Below are 15,375 nucleotides of genomic sequence, written 5' to 3' on the forward strand. Positions count from 1 at the left end.
GGATGTTGTAAAAATCCCCTTTTATTTATAAGTTCAGAATGTTTGCTAAATGCTTGTAGGCTATTTCCTTCATATTTAGGGATTACAGCAGATCAGTCAAAGTATGCAGTAGACAGGAAGAGTTTAGATCCTTTCCTTCACCTTTGCTTTTAACAGGAGAATTTTTAGGAACTACTACCACGCAACTCCAGACTTAATTTCAAGCTTGCATCTCTTATTCCTTGAAGAGCAATAAAAGCATTAGCTTGCATTATTATGAGTCATATCCAGAAGTAAAAAGTAAGTTGAGGCTTCCATAACAGTACCTTACCAAGCTACTTAGGTTTTCACCAGATCACCACTTGTTAAACACTGTTGAGGAGGCAGGACTCATTTTAAGTATGATTGTAGAATGGTTACTTAATAACATTTAATTAAATAATATCTTAAATGTAATTTAGTATCTGTAAAAATATACACAGTCTGAAAATCCTTAAATAGGTTTTCACCGATGAAAGGGTTCAGAGATGGTATCAGCACCACTCAGGACTATCAGATAAACCCATGTGCAGATTTCAGATGTCTCTCAAGGCAGACGTCGGCAGATAAAAGCAACTGTGAGTACTTTGTTTTTAAATGCATTGCTTTGCTCTGCACAAGTAGTCATTTACTGGCGCTTTGAATTCCAACTGCATTCTCTATGCACATTTCGTAGGCACTGCAATTCGCTTCTGAGACTCCAGCAGCAAGCTAGACAACATTTTAATTCTTTTCAGGAATTTCTTACTTCCCTCGGAACGACATTCTTGCTTCAGCTATTTCCATTGCAGAAATCAGCCTGCGATCTCCCCTTGACTCAGAGAAGCAAGCAGAAGAAACGACGACAGGAAAAGAGAGAACAAGAAGGCTGAGGTTTTTGAGTTTATTTTCATCAGATGCCTGCATCAACTCCTCCTCGCTCCTTTTCTGAAGAAGAGAGGATCTTACTCATCTTACCTGGGAGCCCCGTGCACAGGCAGACGCACGATGAGCTGCTAGATTTGACTAACCCCACACAGCAAGGCATGATTGCATGTGACCACTGATAAGATTTTCAAGCTGAGAGACAGAAGGCATGAATTACGCATGTATCAGCCTCCGCCGGGAAGAAACCTGCGCTCAGAGCTCCCAGAGCATAAATCAGCCTCTGTAAACACCAGCTTCAATTTTGACTTTTTTTGATTATACACTCAAAAGGGACTTAGAGATCTACACTTGATTTGGAATCTGAAAAATAAACTGTTTCCAAACTATTTTGTAATGCTTGTGCAATGGCCTCAAGACAGCCAGTAATTTAGACAGCTGTGTGACCAGCCACAGAAGCTGCATTTTAGAAATAGCCCTTCCTGGGAACAATTGAAACTTTCTCCGGGACGAAGTCTGCACACAGAGAGCAGTGTTTCCCTGCAACCATATAACAGTTTCATTATTGTTTAACCACCAAAAAACAGCTCCAACCATCTATCAAGCCTGACATCTCATCCGTCTCTGCTGCTAGCTCAGAGCACTAGGCATATGTAGGAAGAAGTTCGAGGATTCAAAAGGAAAAATTATTTTTTCTAAACAGAGGAACCATTTCTCTTTTTTTAATGGTTAGTTTGCCAGCTTAAAAACCTGTTCTGGATACCAAAGGCCTGCACGTCCACTGAGTGATCATATGCAAGGACCTATAAAGAAAACTACTCCATCAGATGAATAAAAGCCCCAATTTAAGAGAAGTATAGCACAAATTGTAAGGCAATCCTATAGAGAAGGGATTCACCACGACACAGCAGCACTGCCCAGCGTGGCTCCATCCCCACCGTGGTTATTGCATCAAGCACCAGCCTGCCCATCCTAACAGCACTGCTGCTCAGCACGTGTCCGTGTCACCGCTGCAGTCCTCAGCAGCCTCAACACAGTCCTGGAACAAAACCATCAATGCCTGCCGCAACCCCACACATCCTCCTGCACGAATTTCCAGAAATTGCTCGTCTGAGGGGCTCTGCCAGCTCCCCAGAGCGGCAGGGTGAGCGAAATGTGCAAATCACCAGTGACTGCCTTCTGAGCAAGGTGCTCTGACATCACCGGGCAGTGGTGACACACCAGTTTTAGGCCGGACTTCCCCAGGATGCAAATTACAGTTTGTGAGTCATCTGGGGACCAAGCCAAACCAATATAAACTCATGGACACAGTAAGTAGCATTGATTCAGCAACGACCTTTGTGACACTGCAATCTCAAATTATCCAGGGGTATATATAGAATATATAACGCCCAAGGAAGCTGGCTCCTGCAGTAGAGGTTACTGCACAAGCCAGTCCCCAAGGAGAGCATTTTAAATTCACCTGTTTAAAAATCTCACTTAACATCAGTCTAGAGGCTAAAGATTCAAAACAAAGTGCTTACAAACATTCTTTTAAGCATATCCCACAACCCTCTGAATATAAAAGAAGGTGTCAAGAAAAAAATGCCAATATTCATATTTCTTTCTACATGGAAATGCAACGTGAGATTTCGTATTCTGGCAGTATTTGGCAGAGCAGCCAGAGGGCAGGTCTGTTAGAGAAAGAAGCCTAACTAAAATTTTAGACAGAAGTGAAAACCTCCAGGGCAATTAAAGTGAAAAACCCATAGATTTTACAGATCCTGAGAAGAATAAACAGTGTCTCTGAAAGGAACAATTCTTTTTAAAGAAAGCACCTCACGGGAACATAAATTAAAGAATCCAAGAAGGGTTTTCAGAAGTGAGAATAAGCTCTCAGCTCTGAGGAAACTGGCTGAGAAAGAGGGGAAAAGCTAATAAAAAAAAATATGAATTACTGATCTGAAAGTCATACTCCTTTTCTTAAAGAAAACTGTAATTTTTCAACCTTGCAATGTTCTCTGAAGACTGAATAACCGACTTCAGAGGCATGTACCATCTGGTTAGAAAACCTGGCGTGCAGACAAGCTCTGCTTCTGACATCGACTCGGTGGTGCTGCGATTCTCCCACTCTGGCTCTCCCCACCTGTGAAACGGAGACTTCATTTATTCATCCTGCAGCGTTCTGTGCTCCCTGAACGCCAGCTGGTGCAGGTTCAAAGTACTCATTTCTGGCTTCTTGCAATGACCGTCCCTGGGAAGCGAAGGAAAACAAGCACGATACCGGAGATACTGATAGGCGCTATCAAGGCTGATGACTGGAATATCGGGGAGCAGGAGATGGGCTGGGGTTTTACAATGGAAACAGGTGATCAGAGGAGGGGTAAAACATTTGCTGGGTAAACATTTGCACCAGACAAACACAGCAAAGCGGAGAGCACGATATGCAAGGAGGCGAGCATCAAAGTCATCCCACAGCACAGACCTTACTGCAGCATCAGCTGTAACGCTTCCCTGTGGCGTTAGATCAAGCATGCAGCCCCCACCAGGCTGCTAGCAATATGCAGCAATTTAAAGTCAGGCCGTGCTTGTAGCCAGAGCTCTGACCACGGAGAAGTGCCAAGTTCCCTCATCCTCACTACCACCCACCAGCAGATCCTCTGTCCCGGGTCAGGAGCAGTTCATACCAGCTGCACCCAAACAAGGGTGGCACACACACAGCTATTTGCATTCTCACAAGCCTTCTTCCAGCAAACTATTTTATTAATCCCTCCCTTCCCTTTCACTCCTAAGCACTGAGCAGCTGGTTCAAAGGCACAGGTCTTCCTAACTTCTCATCTTTGGATCAGGCTCAGCATTCCTCAGGACTGGTCAAAGGCTTTGGAAAACAGCCACTGAGATACTCTATGTGCATATGAAAATGAGCTCTAAGAGACGGAAAGCTAACCTAAACTGGACTAAACATATTTTTTTCCTCCACACGTTACAGGGAAGCCAACACGCGCTGGACGAGGGCAGCATTTTACCCGGCTGGAGGCAAGGACACGAAGCTGGGTGCTGGATCAGCTGGACAGGCTGCCTGCAGCACAGCTCCAGGTGAGCCAGCGGGCGGCAAGCAGGCACAACAAGACGCCGCAGACAACTGTGTGAAAATCTGCTTATGCCCTTCCACCACGCAAAAGCTGGTTCAAAGTCTAAAGCGCAAGTTTTAATAACCCTTCTATATATAGCACTGTAGATTCAACACGAATCACACTCCAGCCTGACTGAAGAGTTTACAGTCTCTGTAATTTCTTATAAACAGACCGTGGCATGAACATGCACAAGTGAGAACTACACATTTGTATACCATTTAAAAAAAAGTCATACTGAAATCAACCACAATAAATCCAAAAATGAAGGCCTGGAGAAACGAAGACAGATTCTGGTTATAAATACAAATTCAGCTAGTGACCACCAACCTCAAAAAAAAAAACAGTTTATCTATTTCGTTGCTTTGTATGCTGACTGCAGAATATTGCATTCTGCTCTTATTTTAAATCCTAAAAGCCCAGTTCCACATACCTCCCAATGGGAAAGCCTAAACCTCACAGCCTATTTTTACTACCCTGCACTTAAATACAGTATTTAAATTATGACTTTAAAGCTATTCCAAGTCAACTGAAAACTTGAGCAATTAAGCAGTTATCCATGAACACCAATGTCATGGCAATCAGCTTTTAATTAAAGTCCAATTGCTACCAGCTGAGGGGACAAGGAAACCACAGAGCACTACAGCTGGGTAACCCTCTGCAACAGGATTCACACAAGCAAAGAGAATTACCCATAATAGAAAACACAACAATAGCCTAAGTCAATCGTTTTGTTTCATTAGACCCAATTGTTCTTCTGACAGTAATTATGTTTACAGAAGCAAAGGTTCCTAAGAATGAGTACAAGATATTCCTCCCCACCACTATGAATACAGAAAACATTAAAGAGACAACAGTATTTGATGGAGCAGTGGTAGGTAAATGCAAGGATCTAGAAGTCACAAAAAAACTATATTTTAAGCTAACAGCATGGCATTCTACCTCTCAGCTCTGGATAAACAAGGTAGCAGTGGAAATGATGACAAGGTGTAAATACTGAATTGGGTTTTGTTCCGTGCCATCGTGTATATGCCTTAATCGTTACTTATCTTGAAATATAACCTTCAATTTTTTTAAAAATACCGCCTGCTATGTTATTAAGAATGCCAACTTGCACTGCACCTGTCATTTCCCATCCGATTGAAACAGAGAACTAAAAAAGCATTTTGCAAACCCAGCAAGCTCTCCACCGGTACCACCGTGGGGTCAGCACGCAGAGAACCTGCCCTTGGTCCCTCCTCTGCTCCCAGCCAGCTCCCCAGAAGCGGGGTCCGAGGCCTCCCACGGAAGACGCGCTGTGTCAGAGAGGAGAAGGCGACATAAAGAGCTCAAACAGAACACCCAAACAAAACATTTTTACGCCTCAGGAAGTTAAACATTACCTCGGATGTACCTCGAGCAAGGAACCGCAGAGCCAGAACATCCCTACCGGTGCGTTAACGTTACACTGGTCCCTACGGCACCCAGGCGAGCCTGGCTGCCCTCCTTGTGTCTGAAAACACGAGGCTCCAGCACAACAGCTCGTTCATCACCCCGCTGTCCCATCCAGCGCCTTCATCCCCAGCTGCTTGGCCAAGCCCCTGATCCGTAAAGGCTCAGGCCGCCGAGGGCTTGTGTTTATTAACCCGCAATCTGATGGACGCTGCTGGTGAGGAACCGAGCGGGCGATACGTCAACGCGCTGGGCAGGAAGCACCTTGACCGGCTTACGGGAACGGGCTGTTCCGAGCGGCTGCTTTTATTTTCCGAGCTCCTTCTCAGGCGCCTCGCACAGCTCTCGCCCTGCTGCTGCCACCCAGGCGAGGCAGAGCTCCCCTCAGGAGGACAACGCGTCCCCCTCACGGAGCCATCCCCCCAGGTGCGCTTCCACCGCGCCCAGCCAGCTCCCCAACCGCCACCACACGCGGAGGGGACCGCATTTTTCCACAAATTGCTGCAGGAAAGCTCGGCGCTTACCCCCTCAGCTCCCTCTGGGGTCGGACACAGCAGCGCGGCGCTGCCAAACGCCTCCTCCCCCTCAGCCCCCGGACCCCCCTCACCCGTCAGGGCAGCACCCCCCGGCTTCCCTCCGGCCCTCAGCCGCCTCCTCACCTGCCCCGTCCCGCCGCGAGCTCTGGGCCGGGCCAGGCCGCGGCTCCGCCCCGGGCCCTGCGCTCCGTGAGGCGGCGGCGGCGGCGCTATGGCAACTGCTCCCCTCAGCCCCCCTCCGCCGCGGCCGCCATAACGCGGCCGGCCCCGAGGCTCCGCTGGCGCCCTCAGGAGGCTGAGGGGGGGCAGCGCCGTCAGCAAGGAGCCGGGTTCGAGACCCCGGCCCGGCACCTGGCGGTTTTTGTCGTTATTATTTATTTTTTTTTAAGGGGGGTATGGATAGGTTATGGTTTGCTTTGAACCCCGCTGCCGAGAGGTCTAACTCGTTACGGGTTCAATGATTTTCTATTTTTCTGTGGAAATTTAAGGCAAATCGACACGAGGTTTTCCAGGGTTGGTACCTGATGGCTGTAACAACCTCCACCCGCCCGCTACCAGGGTCCCCAACCGGGTGATAACCAGCACTCACAGCCAGAAATTCAGGGCCTCACCGTCCCCTCGCACACACAGCCCACACCCCACCGCCCCCCCGACCTACCCCGTCCTTCCCCAGGCGGGCACGGTGCTCCTGCAGCTGCCTCCAGCCGAGTGCCAAGGGGAGAAAATCCTCCCGGGGTCACAGCTGTGCCCAAAACCTCCAGAGGAGCGCAGCCCAGACGCTTCGCCGCCTTCCCCCGTCCCCTCCGGATCACCATCCCCTTTGAATCACCGTCCCATGACCGTGACCGAGTTTCTGCTGTCACTTCCCAGGAACCGGAGCTGTGGCCCCTGAAGACGCCGGCCGGGCGCGCGCCTGGCTCCAGGCCGAGGCTGACGCAGGGCGTGAGGCGAGCCCTTCGCCTCCACCACCTCCTGCGAGTTCGGGGAAGGAGGCCGAGGGAAAACCCCTCTGGGTTTAGGTGAAACCGAAGATGTTTGTTTGGCTTTTCCTCCCCTGCAAGCAGTTTGCTCTCCCTGCAGAAGAGGGACCTCGGGCTGAGAAAGAAAATTGCAGCACCAAGGTTACAGCTGAAATGTTTGCATGTTTGTTCTAGGCTTCAAGGGATGTAACGGGACAGGTTTTCTGCTTGTAAGGACCAGCACGAGCCTCCCACAGACAGGAAAAACACACTGCTCCCCACCCCTGCCAGCCCGGCTGCATAACCAGCCCCACTTGTCTCCCAAGTTTGGGAATCCCAGAAACGCAAATAAATGGCTTCAAAATACATCTATTTTCACTGCCATTAGTTTAATCAGGATGCCCTGCCGAGTCCCAGCCACCACAACCTGCCATCAGCAGCCACAAAGCCGTAACTCAGCTCACTTAGTGAAGGTTTCCTGTACCCCTCTTGAGCATAAAGAGGATGAGGACCTAGAAATTTGGAGTCAAGAGGAGAGGCCATGCTCCATCCTGGCCTCTCATCTCCTCCCCAGCTCTGCACAAGCCCCAGGAGGTTGCCTACAGCAGGAACTGAGCAGTACAGCAATGCCCCAGAAACACTGATGGTTCCCTTCAGGGACCTGCTGTTGCTGTGGGGTCAGATCAAGCACCCGATCGATCCCTGCTCAGCAACAGCCCTTCCCACACCACTCTTTCTAGGGACTAATCAGAAATTTGAAGTTTAACAGAAGTTACCAGTAACTGATTTCCAGCTCTTGAATGCCACAGCAGCATGCAATGCCTTTTTTAATTTCCCAACCAAGACCACCCTGGGCTGCCTGAGGAAGAGGAGAGCTCCAGGACCAGAGGACAGCAAGTGATGGGAGCAATGAAGCCGCTGTGACAAGCCGCAGGTCTGCACAGGGACATGCCAGCTGGTCCCAAGCCAGCAGCTGAGGACAGGGCAGCTCTGCTGGCTGCAGACAAAACCTGCAGAGGAGGTGACCCGTTTGCCGTGCTGCCCACAGGGCCCAGCCACTGCAGCCTGTATGTGCTGAGCAAGGTCTCCAGAGAACCCCACGCACATTTTCTCCCAGGTGCAGAACAGGAGCTGCTTGGTGTTGGTCCTTCCTGGGGCTGCAGGACTCAGATGTGCTGAATGTAAAACATTCAACATTTGTATGTTTTTTTTGCAGCTCTCCTGGACCATGACATTTGCTTTTCCGTCCACATCAGAGCCCCTCTGTGGGTGTCGCTGGGCTCGGCTCCTGCACGTCACTGTTTCCAATATCCAGCTCCACCTGCATCCCTGTTGGCTGCAAGGAGAAACAGAGAGGAGCTTAACCTCACCGTGCTGGGACAAAGGACAAGCCTGCACATCACTCCGTCACCTACCCCAGAGCCAAAATCCCCAGATCCATCCCCTTGAGGACTTTTCTGCCCTCATTTTAACTGGGTCTGCTGAACACAAATAGAGGATGCAATTTAGTAAAGAAAGATGTCCCCAGATGTACTGTTATTACTCTCGTTCAGCACATCCCGGGTGCGTGTCGCTGCCCAGCACACCACCGCATCCAAAGCCGTTTGGATCAGGAGGCAGAGAGGGCTCAGAGCCAGGGGCCTGAGGCAGCGCTGCCCCATGTGTAGGCAGGATCAGGCCAGGGTCACCTCTGCAGGTGTCCGAGCTGGTTCCGCAGCATCTCAAGAGCGAGATGAGCACGAGGAACAAGGTGACCTAGATTGCAAGCAGTGCCTCTCATTTAACTTGCCTATAAATACAAGCTCAAGCTGCAGGGAGCAGGTGCTCTTTTCTTCTGTAGCACGCAGCCGGGCTGCATCTGTTCCTCTCCCATTGCACTGGGTCCCCCCATGAGGCTTGAACCTGCCCTACCCCATAAGGAGCCTCCCTCTGCTCTGAGGCCAGGTCCGAGTCACTTCTCCATCGCAGAGGTGCTGGCCAGGCAGGAACCTTACCTGCCGTGGTGACTTTGCCAAGGAAGCGCTGCGCCGCGTAGTGGCCTCCTCCCAGGGGGCTCCTTTGCTCTCCAGCAGCACCCGGGTGCTGGGCACGAAACTCCAGGAGCGGCCGAGGGCTGGCTTCAACAGGCCGGTGCTGCTGTCCCTTGTCACCTGGTTAGTCACCTGCCGCACAGACACACTCATCATGCTGAAGGAAAAGTGGTGCCACTCAGTGGAACACCAGAAATCGCCAGGAGATGATGGCCAAGCTGCTACTTGTGTGAAGTTTCTTTCTTCTCCTTCCTGTGCTCTCCTCCTTAGCATGACCGTGCCATCCCCTTGAAAAACAGCTCGTGCAACTGTACCAGATACGTACTCAGACACGAGTTCACTCCCATCTGCAAGCTGCAGCAGCTCCTGGTGCTGAAGCCACCCAGAAGTTTAGTTTGGAACTTCCAAGTGTCCCTGAAGACATTTTGTCCTCCCTGGTTGCTAATCAGAGCAAAGGGCAGGACTGTCTCAATGCCTTCCCACGCCAGGTTCAGCACACCACCACTTTCTGTTGTGGCTTTTCCAAATCAAACCCATTATTTGTGGTCACTGCAACCTGCCTGGGAGCATCAAAGCAAACGCAATTGCTTGGCCAAGAGCTGGGGGAAGAACACAGCAAGGCCCTTCCCAGTCCCCAGCTCTGTGCAATGCAGTGCCCTGCAATTCCTCCATGGAAACTAAGCACGAGGTTACTTAAGAAGCTAGCCAGCCTCTTAAATCAATGGTGCGTAATCAAAAATAAATACAAACAGCCTTTTGGTCTGCCTGTACTTAACACTACCTTGCTCAATCAAGTGAATGACTTGTTGGCTGAGGACAGCAAGAAAAGCAGGCAGCAAACCAGCCCTGTCCTTGCTCCACACTTGCTGGAACAAGATATCTGCAGGCTGCTACATGGGGGAGCAGAGCACTCTGAGCACTGAGCGACAGCCTCCTGTTCGGCTGGGAATGGGGTCCCCCCTCACAAGTGCTCCAAAATCTCTCCTGGTCTCTTTGCCGTGGCACATGAAGGTCAAGGCGCAGCAACACTCACCACCACCGCAAGGCTGAACTCCTTGGCCAGCATCTTCAGCTCCCTGGCCAGCTGCATCATGACGGCCAAGCCTGGAGAAGGACAAGACACAGGGCTGCTGGGGTTCCAACTGAAACAGGGAACAGCCCCCATGGTGCACCCTGAAGGCAGGTGACACCTAGACCTGTGGGAGCCCTGGCTACGGTGCTGATGGGCACCTTCACCCCATTTCCAGCACCCTGCTGTACCCTTTGCACCCACAGATCCCTGCTGTACACCAGCACAACCCAGGGACCTCTGCTGGGAGCCCAGGCAAATGGATTTGGCATGGACAGGCCAAACCCGGAGCCGTCCCACTCTTTTGTCTTCCACCTTGGAAGCCCAAAGGCAAAAAAAACCTATGAAAGCAGAAAAACTCAGCCAGGCTGATTTAGCAGGCACAGGACCCCTCTTTCCAGCTCACAGCTTCGTTTTCCATGGCTGCGAGGGGAACTGCTGCAATAGCACTGGCTGCTATCAAGGTATGAGATGCTCTGGAAGGTGTCTGAGGGCCTCCTCAGCATCTCAGCCAGCAGAAAGCCCCTCAACTCCTGATCTTTGAGCCTCCATGGCAAAAAGAGCCTATGGGGAGCTTTACAAACTATGCTAGCTACTACAATATGACACCACAAGCAGAGGTTTTACTCATTAAGCAAACAGCTCAGCGCATGCCTTGTCTCTCAGCAAGGTTTCAGACCCCCGGCATGAGCCTGCATGGCCACAGCTAGCTTGAAGTTTTGCAAATAATGCTATAAACACCCTCCCCTTTTATCCAGGTGTAAAGGACAAGCCAGGAGCAACCACACGCCCATCAGTCCTGCCCCAGCCCCAGGCACAGCACGCACAGGAGGACGAGGCTCTTCTGGAAGACCCTTGCACCCACAGTGTTTTGCCATCAGCCTCGTGCCCCAGCGACATGTCTCACCCTCTGACTGCCTGCCGCCCAGCAGCGGGTGGATCACGGCCGAGACCGAGTCGATCAGCACCGTCTTCAAAGGTCCTGTGCAGCTCACCGCCTGCAGGAAGAAAGCACCCCATGCAGTGCCGAGTATTTTTCAAAGTCCCAAAGCTGCAGGGAGGATGTCCCCAGGATGGGGTGAGGAGAGGGACCTGGAGCCAGGCTCCTACCTGCTGGGAGAGGCGGTCCCGCACCTCCTGCAGGGCGCTCAGCATTTCATAGACGTCGAACACGCGGGCCACCTGGATCCGCTGCAGAGCCTCCAGCTGTGACAAAGCAGCGTCACCGACAGCCCCCAGGACCTGCACAGCTGCCTGCGGGCACCAGGGGGTCCCCGGCACAACAGGGCCGTGTCCCTCCCACCCTGGTTGCTCCCAGATGCTTTTATACCACGCCACGGAGACACAGACACTAATTTCTTCCCCATTTATCCCACCCATAAATGTTGTCCTCCTTGTGCTGATGGAAGAAGCAAAGCAGAGCAACCTCAAGGAGCAAGAGCAGGAGTGACTGCAGCGAGCTCTCCCCTTCTCCCCAAGAAAAACCAAAGTGGCCCCAGGAGGAAGAGTTTGAACCCAGAAGAGCCCATGGGGACACAGACGACAGCTGAGCCACTTCTGGGGCTGTCGGCAGGCTAAAGCCAAGGCAGTTTTAGCACAAGTGGTGGAGGAGCAGTGGGACGGGCTCCACAGAACTTGCCTGCTCTTCCTCATCCTCTGCCTGGGCCTGAAGCATCTGGTAGAGGCGGGAGGCAGTGAACCCCCCCGTGGAGTCCAGGAACAGGACGTGCTGCTTGAGGCCGAGGGACACGCTGGCCGCGATGCTGAGGCACACCTGGAGAGGCAGGGATGTGGCAGCAGCAAACCCCCAAAGGACAAGGGGAGCCCTCAGAGTCCCCTGACTTTGGTGGCAGCCCCAGAGCCACCAGGGACAGCCAGAAACTTGGTCCCAACCTCCTGCTGGGGCTGCCATGTGCTCTGGGAAAGGCTGGAGACCACTGGAGATACAAACAGTGCCTGAGCAACGCCTGTTTCACCCAGCACTTCATTTTTCCTCACACCCAAGGAAAAATGACAAGAACAACGATTGCCAGTGACAAAATCCCTCTGATGGCCTCGGCCTGAGAGCCACTGAGACTGCCAAGCTGCAAAGGAAGTCTCCCCTCTTTGAGAGGTCCTTCTGCTCCCCTAGCCGAGGGCTTTCGGTTTGGGGCAGGACGTGTTTTGCATGCCTGAAGGCACCATGTCCCCCCCACTGCCACTTTTCTCTCCTCCGTCCCACTCACCTGCGTCTTCCCGCTGCCTGGCGCGCCCATCAGCTCCGTCACCTCCCCCGTGTACAGCCCTGAGTCCAGCAGCTGGTCCAGGCTGTGGGTGCAACACAAGGTGGGACCATCAACACGCCCCCAGCCACAAAGGCTGGGATATGGGAAGCAGCAGCACCCAGACACCCGTCCCTACAGCCCCCTTCCCAAATGCAGACGCACACTTCGGGCTCTGCCCCTTCCCTCCCACCCCCGTTTCTCTCCACAAAAGGCTGCAGCAGATCTGCAGTGAGGGGGGGCAAGGGGACTGTCCCGGGCTGGAGGGGAGCTGTGGGGCTGAGAGCCGTGTCTGAACACCCAGGGCTTTCTCTGCATCCTCCCTGCTGCAGCCCAGCAAGGAGACTGGAGAAGGAGAGAAATAAGCACAGGGAACAGAGAGCAACTCATCCCCATGCCCAATCTTGGACTTCACGACTCCAAAGCCCTCCCGGATCCACAGCCCTCTTCCCTGGAGCCCTCAAGGCGAAGGCTGGAAAGACTGAAGGCAGTGTGTTACCCAGCCTAAAAGTGAGACGTGCAAACATTTCCCCATACACATGCGGGCTCTTGCAAGGCCAACACCAGCATCGTTCCCTCCAGGGACAGAAACCAGCTGACTTTGCAGCCACAGGACCAAAAACCTCCTCTCTCCTCTCAAAGCCTGAGCCAGGTGGCAGCTGCTCGGGATGGTTCGAGGGCACCACCACCACCCCACAAGCAGGGTGGCCACGGCCTTTCCCCCGGCACTGTCCTCACCTGGGGCTCCCGGTGGGCAGGATGGCCGTGGAGCTCTTGAGCTCCTCGTAGAGATCTGCCCCGTTGGCAGGGAAGGCCGAGAACTGGGCCAGCAGCACTCGTCTCACCGCAACCAGCGCCTGGAGGGGGGACAGACACCTCTAGAAGGGACCGGGGAAATTCGGGGACACCGATGCTCGCCATGGGCTCCCCCCCCCCAAATAAAAAAAAAAAAAGCCCACCCGAGCAGGGAGCTGAGCTCTGAGCCGGGATGTGGGGGCACCCTGTTACCTTGTAGGACAGGGAGCACTTCTGGGACACATCCTCCAGGTCTGACGACACAAAGTCCACCACTGCAAACAGCAGGAGGGACGAGGAGCTGGGGGCCAAGCCCGGACAGCCCAAAACCACGGCAGGCAGCCCCCGCGTGGGGACAGAGCACGGTGCCCCCCCGGGAGGTGCCGGGGCTGATGTTCCCCACCCCAATGCTCCCCATTTTACCCGTCCTGACGCCGTTTGCCCGGAGGACCTGGATCATCTCCTCGGTGAGGCCGGGGCAGAGGCCGGCCCGCAGGACCACCATGTCCCTGCCCCCCCCAGGACAGGGAGCGGAGCCCTGCGGAGGACACGGAGCGTGGGTCGGGCACCAGCCTCCCGTGGGACCCCGCAGCCTCCCCACGGCGTGGCGAGACACCACCAAGACCTCATCCCATGCCGTGGGCGATGGGGGGGCTCCATTTATCCCCTAATTTACCACCAGGCAGCCCCCAAACCCTACCAGGCTGAGGCTGGCAGCCTCACCCACGCGGCGCACGCCGAGCCCTGCTCCTGCCTCCCTCCGGGGGGGGACCCCCAGGGACCCCAAGGGCTGTGCCCCAGCCCCACACCGACCCCCCCCCGGCACCCCACGACCCCCCAGCTCCCCACGGACCCCCCAGCTCCCCACGGTCCCTTCCTGTTCCTGCGGAAGGGCCGGGCCCGGCCCCGCACCCCCCCTAGCGGCAGCCGTGGGCGAGGGGTCTCGCGTGGGGGGGGGTCCCTGGAGCCTTCTCCCCTCTCCCCCCTGGCTGCTGGCACCTAGGGGTGCTCTGGGGGCAGCTGGGGGTGATGGGGGTGATGGGGGTGGTGGCTGTGTTAGCTGTTGGGGGTGCAGGTAAATTGGTAAATTTTAAAGTGGGAAAATAGAAATTAGCCAAAACACTCGGGAAATGAGGGGTTGGGGGGGGGGGGTAGTGAAGCCTTACAGAGCTCCCCGTGCCCCCAAGCAGGGTTTTTGTCCCTTTTATCAAAGGAGGGTGCTGCGTCCAGGGCTGCCCCCAGGTGCCATTGGGGTGCTCTGCAGTCGGGGGGGGGGCACGGTCTCCCTGCAGAGCTGTTGGAGCACCCCCGCCTCCTGCAGAGCGGCTGATGAGAGGAAAAAAAATAATAAAAAATAATAATTATAATAATAATAATAAGACCTGTTGTGACTTCTGAAGCTCTTTCAGGCAGGTTTGTGGGGTGGAAAATGAAGGTGCATGGGGGGGGGGGGATTCTTGCTGTCCCCGCAGGGACTTGCTGCAGGGGACTGGGGGCTGCCTCCCTCCCTGTTCCCGTGGGATTTCATCTCCCCGGGTAAAGCTTCCCTTGGCTTTATCACCCGGAGCCTCAAGAGGGCCCCCAGCACCCACTGAGATGTGTGAGGCCACAGCTGCCTTTTTGGTGCTGAACTGGGGCTACTGGGGGCTCCCCCAGTGCTGCTGCTGGTGGAAGCGGAGCTGTTGGTGTGGGGGGCTCGGGCCAGGCAGGAGGGGAGCTGGCAGGGCTGAGCTGACCTTTCTTGTACCGAAAGCAACGTGGGAAGGCGTTTCTGACCCATTTGCCCAAGCACGGCCTGGAAAAGCCACCACACCAGGTCCGCCTGAGGCAGAGCAAACCTCTTACACCCTGCTGAGCTGCCTCGGGACCTGGAGGCGTAAGATCCCCAGGCTGGGACACAGCTCAGCAGGGCGACAAGATAACAAATTCCTCCTGGCAGAGCCTCAGCAGGGGCTTGCACAGCCTGTTGCACTGCCTGCTGCGGCTCAGCCTCACAGCGTGAGCTGGTCGGGGCAACTGAGCGGGCGTTTTGGGGGCAGAGAAGCTGCACGGAAGAATTCCCAGAGCTGTGACCCCATGAAATGTTGTGGGGGCTGAGAGGCTGAGTGCTGGTGTCCCTCAAACTGAGAGCTGGGGCTCTCATCACAGGAGTGGGCTGCTGGGCTCCGATACAGACTCTGGGAGCACGGGACACGGGTGGGATTCCCATCAGGGTGGGATTTCCATTAGGGTGGGATTCCCAGCAGGATGGGATTTCCAGCAGGGTGGGATTTCCAGCAGTTCAGGCTCCCCAAAGCCCTGC

General features: G+C 53.8%; 2 protein-coding genes and 1 long non-coding RNA gene across 14 annotated transcripts in view; 1 reads left to right on the forward strand and 2 right to left on the reverse strand.

The window, feature by feature from the left end:
- Window positions 1-6,829, reverse strand: part of RFFL (ring finger and FYVE like domain containing E3 ubiquitin protein ligase) — a 32,606-nt gene extending 25,777 nt beyond the window's left edge. Inside the window, exon 1 of one of the 9 annotated variants that reach the window (XM_068655572.1) lies at window positions 6,618-6,829. In XM_068655572.1, coding sequence (XP_068511673.1) covers window positions 6,618-6,774 — 157 coding nt within the window. In that variant the 5' untranslated portion in view covers window positions 6,775-6,829. Of the gene's footprint in view, window positions 1-975; window positions 1,061-3,007; window positions 3,116-4,425; window positions 4,451-5,114; window positions 5,138-5,166; window positions 5,284-5,374; window positions 5,535-6,030; window positions 6,238-6,617 lie in introns of those variants that run through there. The other 8 variants (XM_068655577.1, XM_068655580.1, XM_068655576.1 and 5 more) reach the window with 8 other exon arrangements.
- On the forward strand, window positions 5,509-8,094 carry LOC137842010 (uncharacterized). The gene is made up of 2 exons (XR_011088886.1): window positions 5,509-5,640; window positions 7,114-8,094. It is a non-coding gene; the product is annotated as an uncharacterized lncRNA (long non-coding RNA).
- RAD51D (RAD51 paralog D) lies at window positions 7,287-14,007 on the reverse strand. 4 transcript variants are annotated; one of them, XM_068655588.1, is made up of 11 exons: window positions 13,927-14,007; window positions 13,497-13,611; window positions 13,287-13,348; window positions 13,017-13,135; window positions 12,243-12,324; window positions 11,657-11,791; window positions 11,128-11,223; window positions 10,925-11,015; window positions 9,982-10,052; window positions 8,913-9,080; window positions 7,287-8,254 (listed from the first exon to the last, which is right to left on the reverse strand). In XM_068655588.1, the coding sequence occupies exons 2-11, from the start codon at window positions 13,576-13,578 to the stop codon at window positions 8,171-8,173; spliced, it is 990 nt and encodes a 329-aa protein (XP_068511689.1). In that variant the 5' UTR covers window positions 13,579-13,611; window positions 13,927-14,007; the 3' UTR covers window positions 7,287-8,170. The 4 variants fall into 4 exon arrangements, with proteins under 4 accessions (XP_068511689.1, XP_068511690.1, XP_068511688.1 ...); XM_068655589.1 differs by lacking the exon at window positions 13,927-14,007 and adding an exon at window positions 13,908-13,918; XM_068655587.1 differs by lacking the exon at window positions 13,927-14,007 and adding an exon at window positions 13,774-13,908.
- Between the last annotated feature and the right edge of the window lie 1,368 nt (window positions 14,008-15,375).

The sequence above is a fragment of the Anas acuta genome, chromosome 19, assembly GCF_963932015.1.
Source record: "Anas acuta chromosome 19, bAnaAcu1.1, whole genome shotgun sequence".
In the NCBI taxonomy this organism is placed as follows: Eukaryota; Metazoa; Chordata; class Aves; order Anseriformes; family Anatidae; genus Anas; species Anas acuta.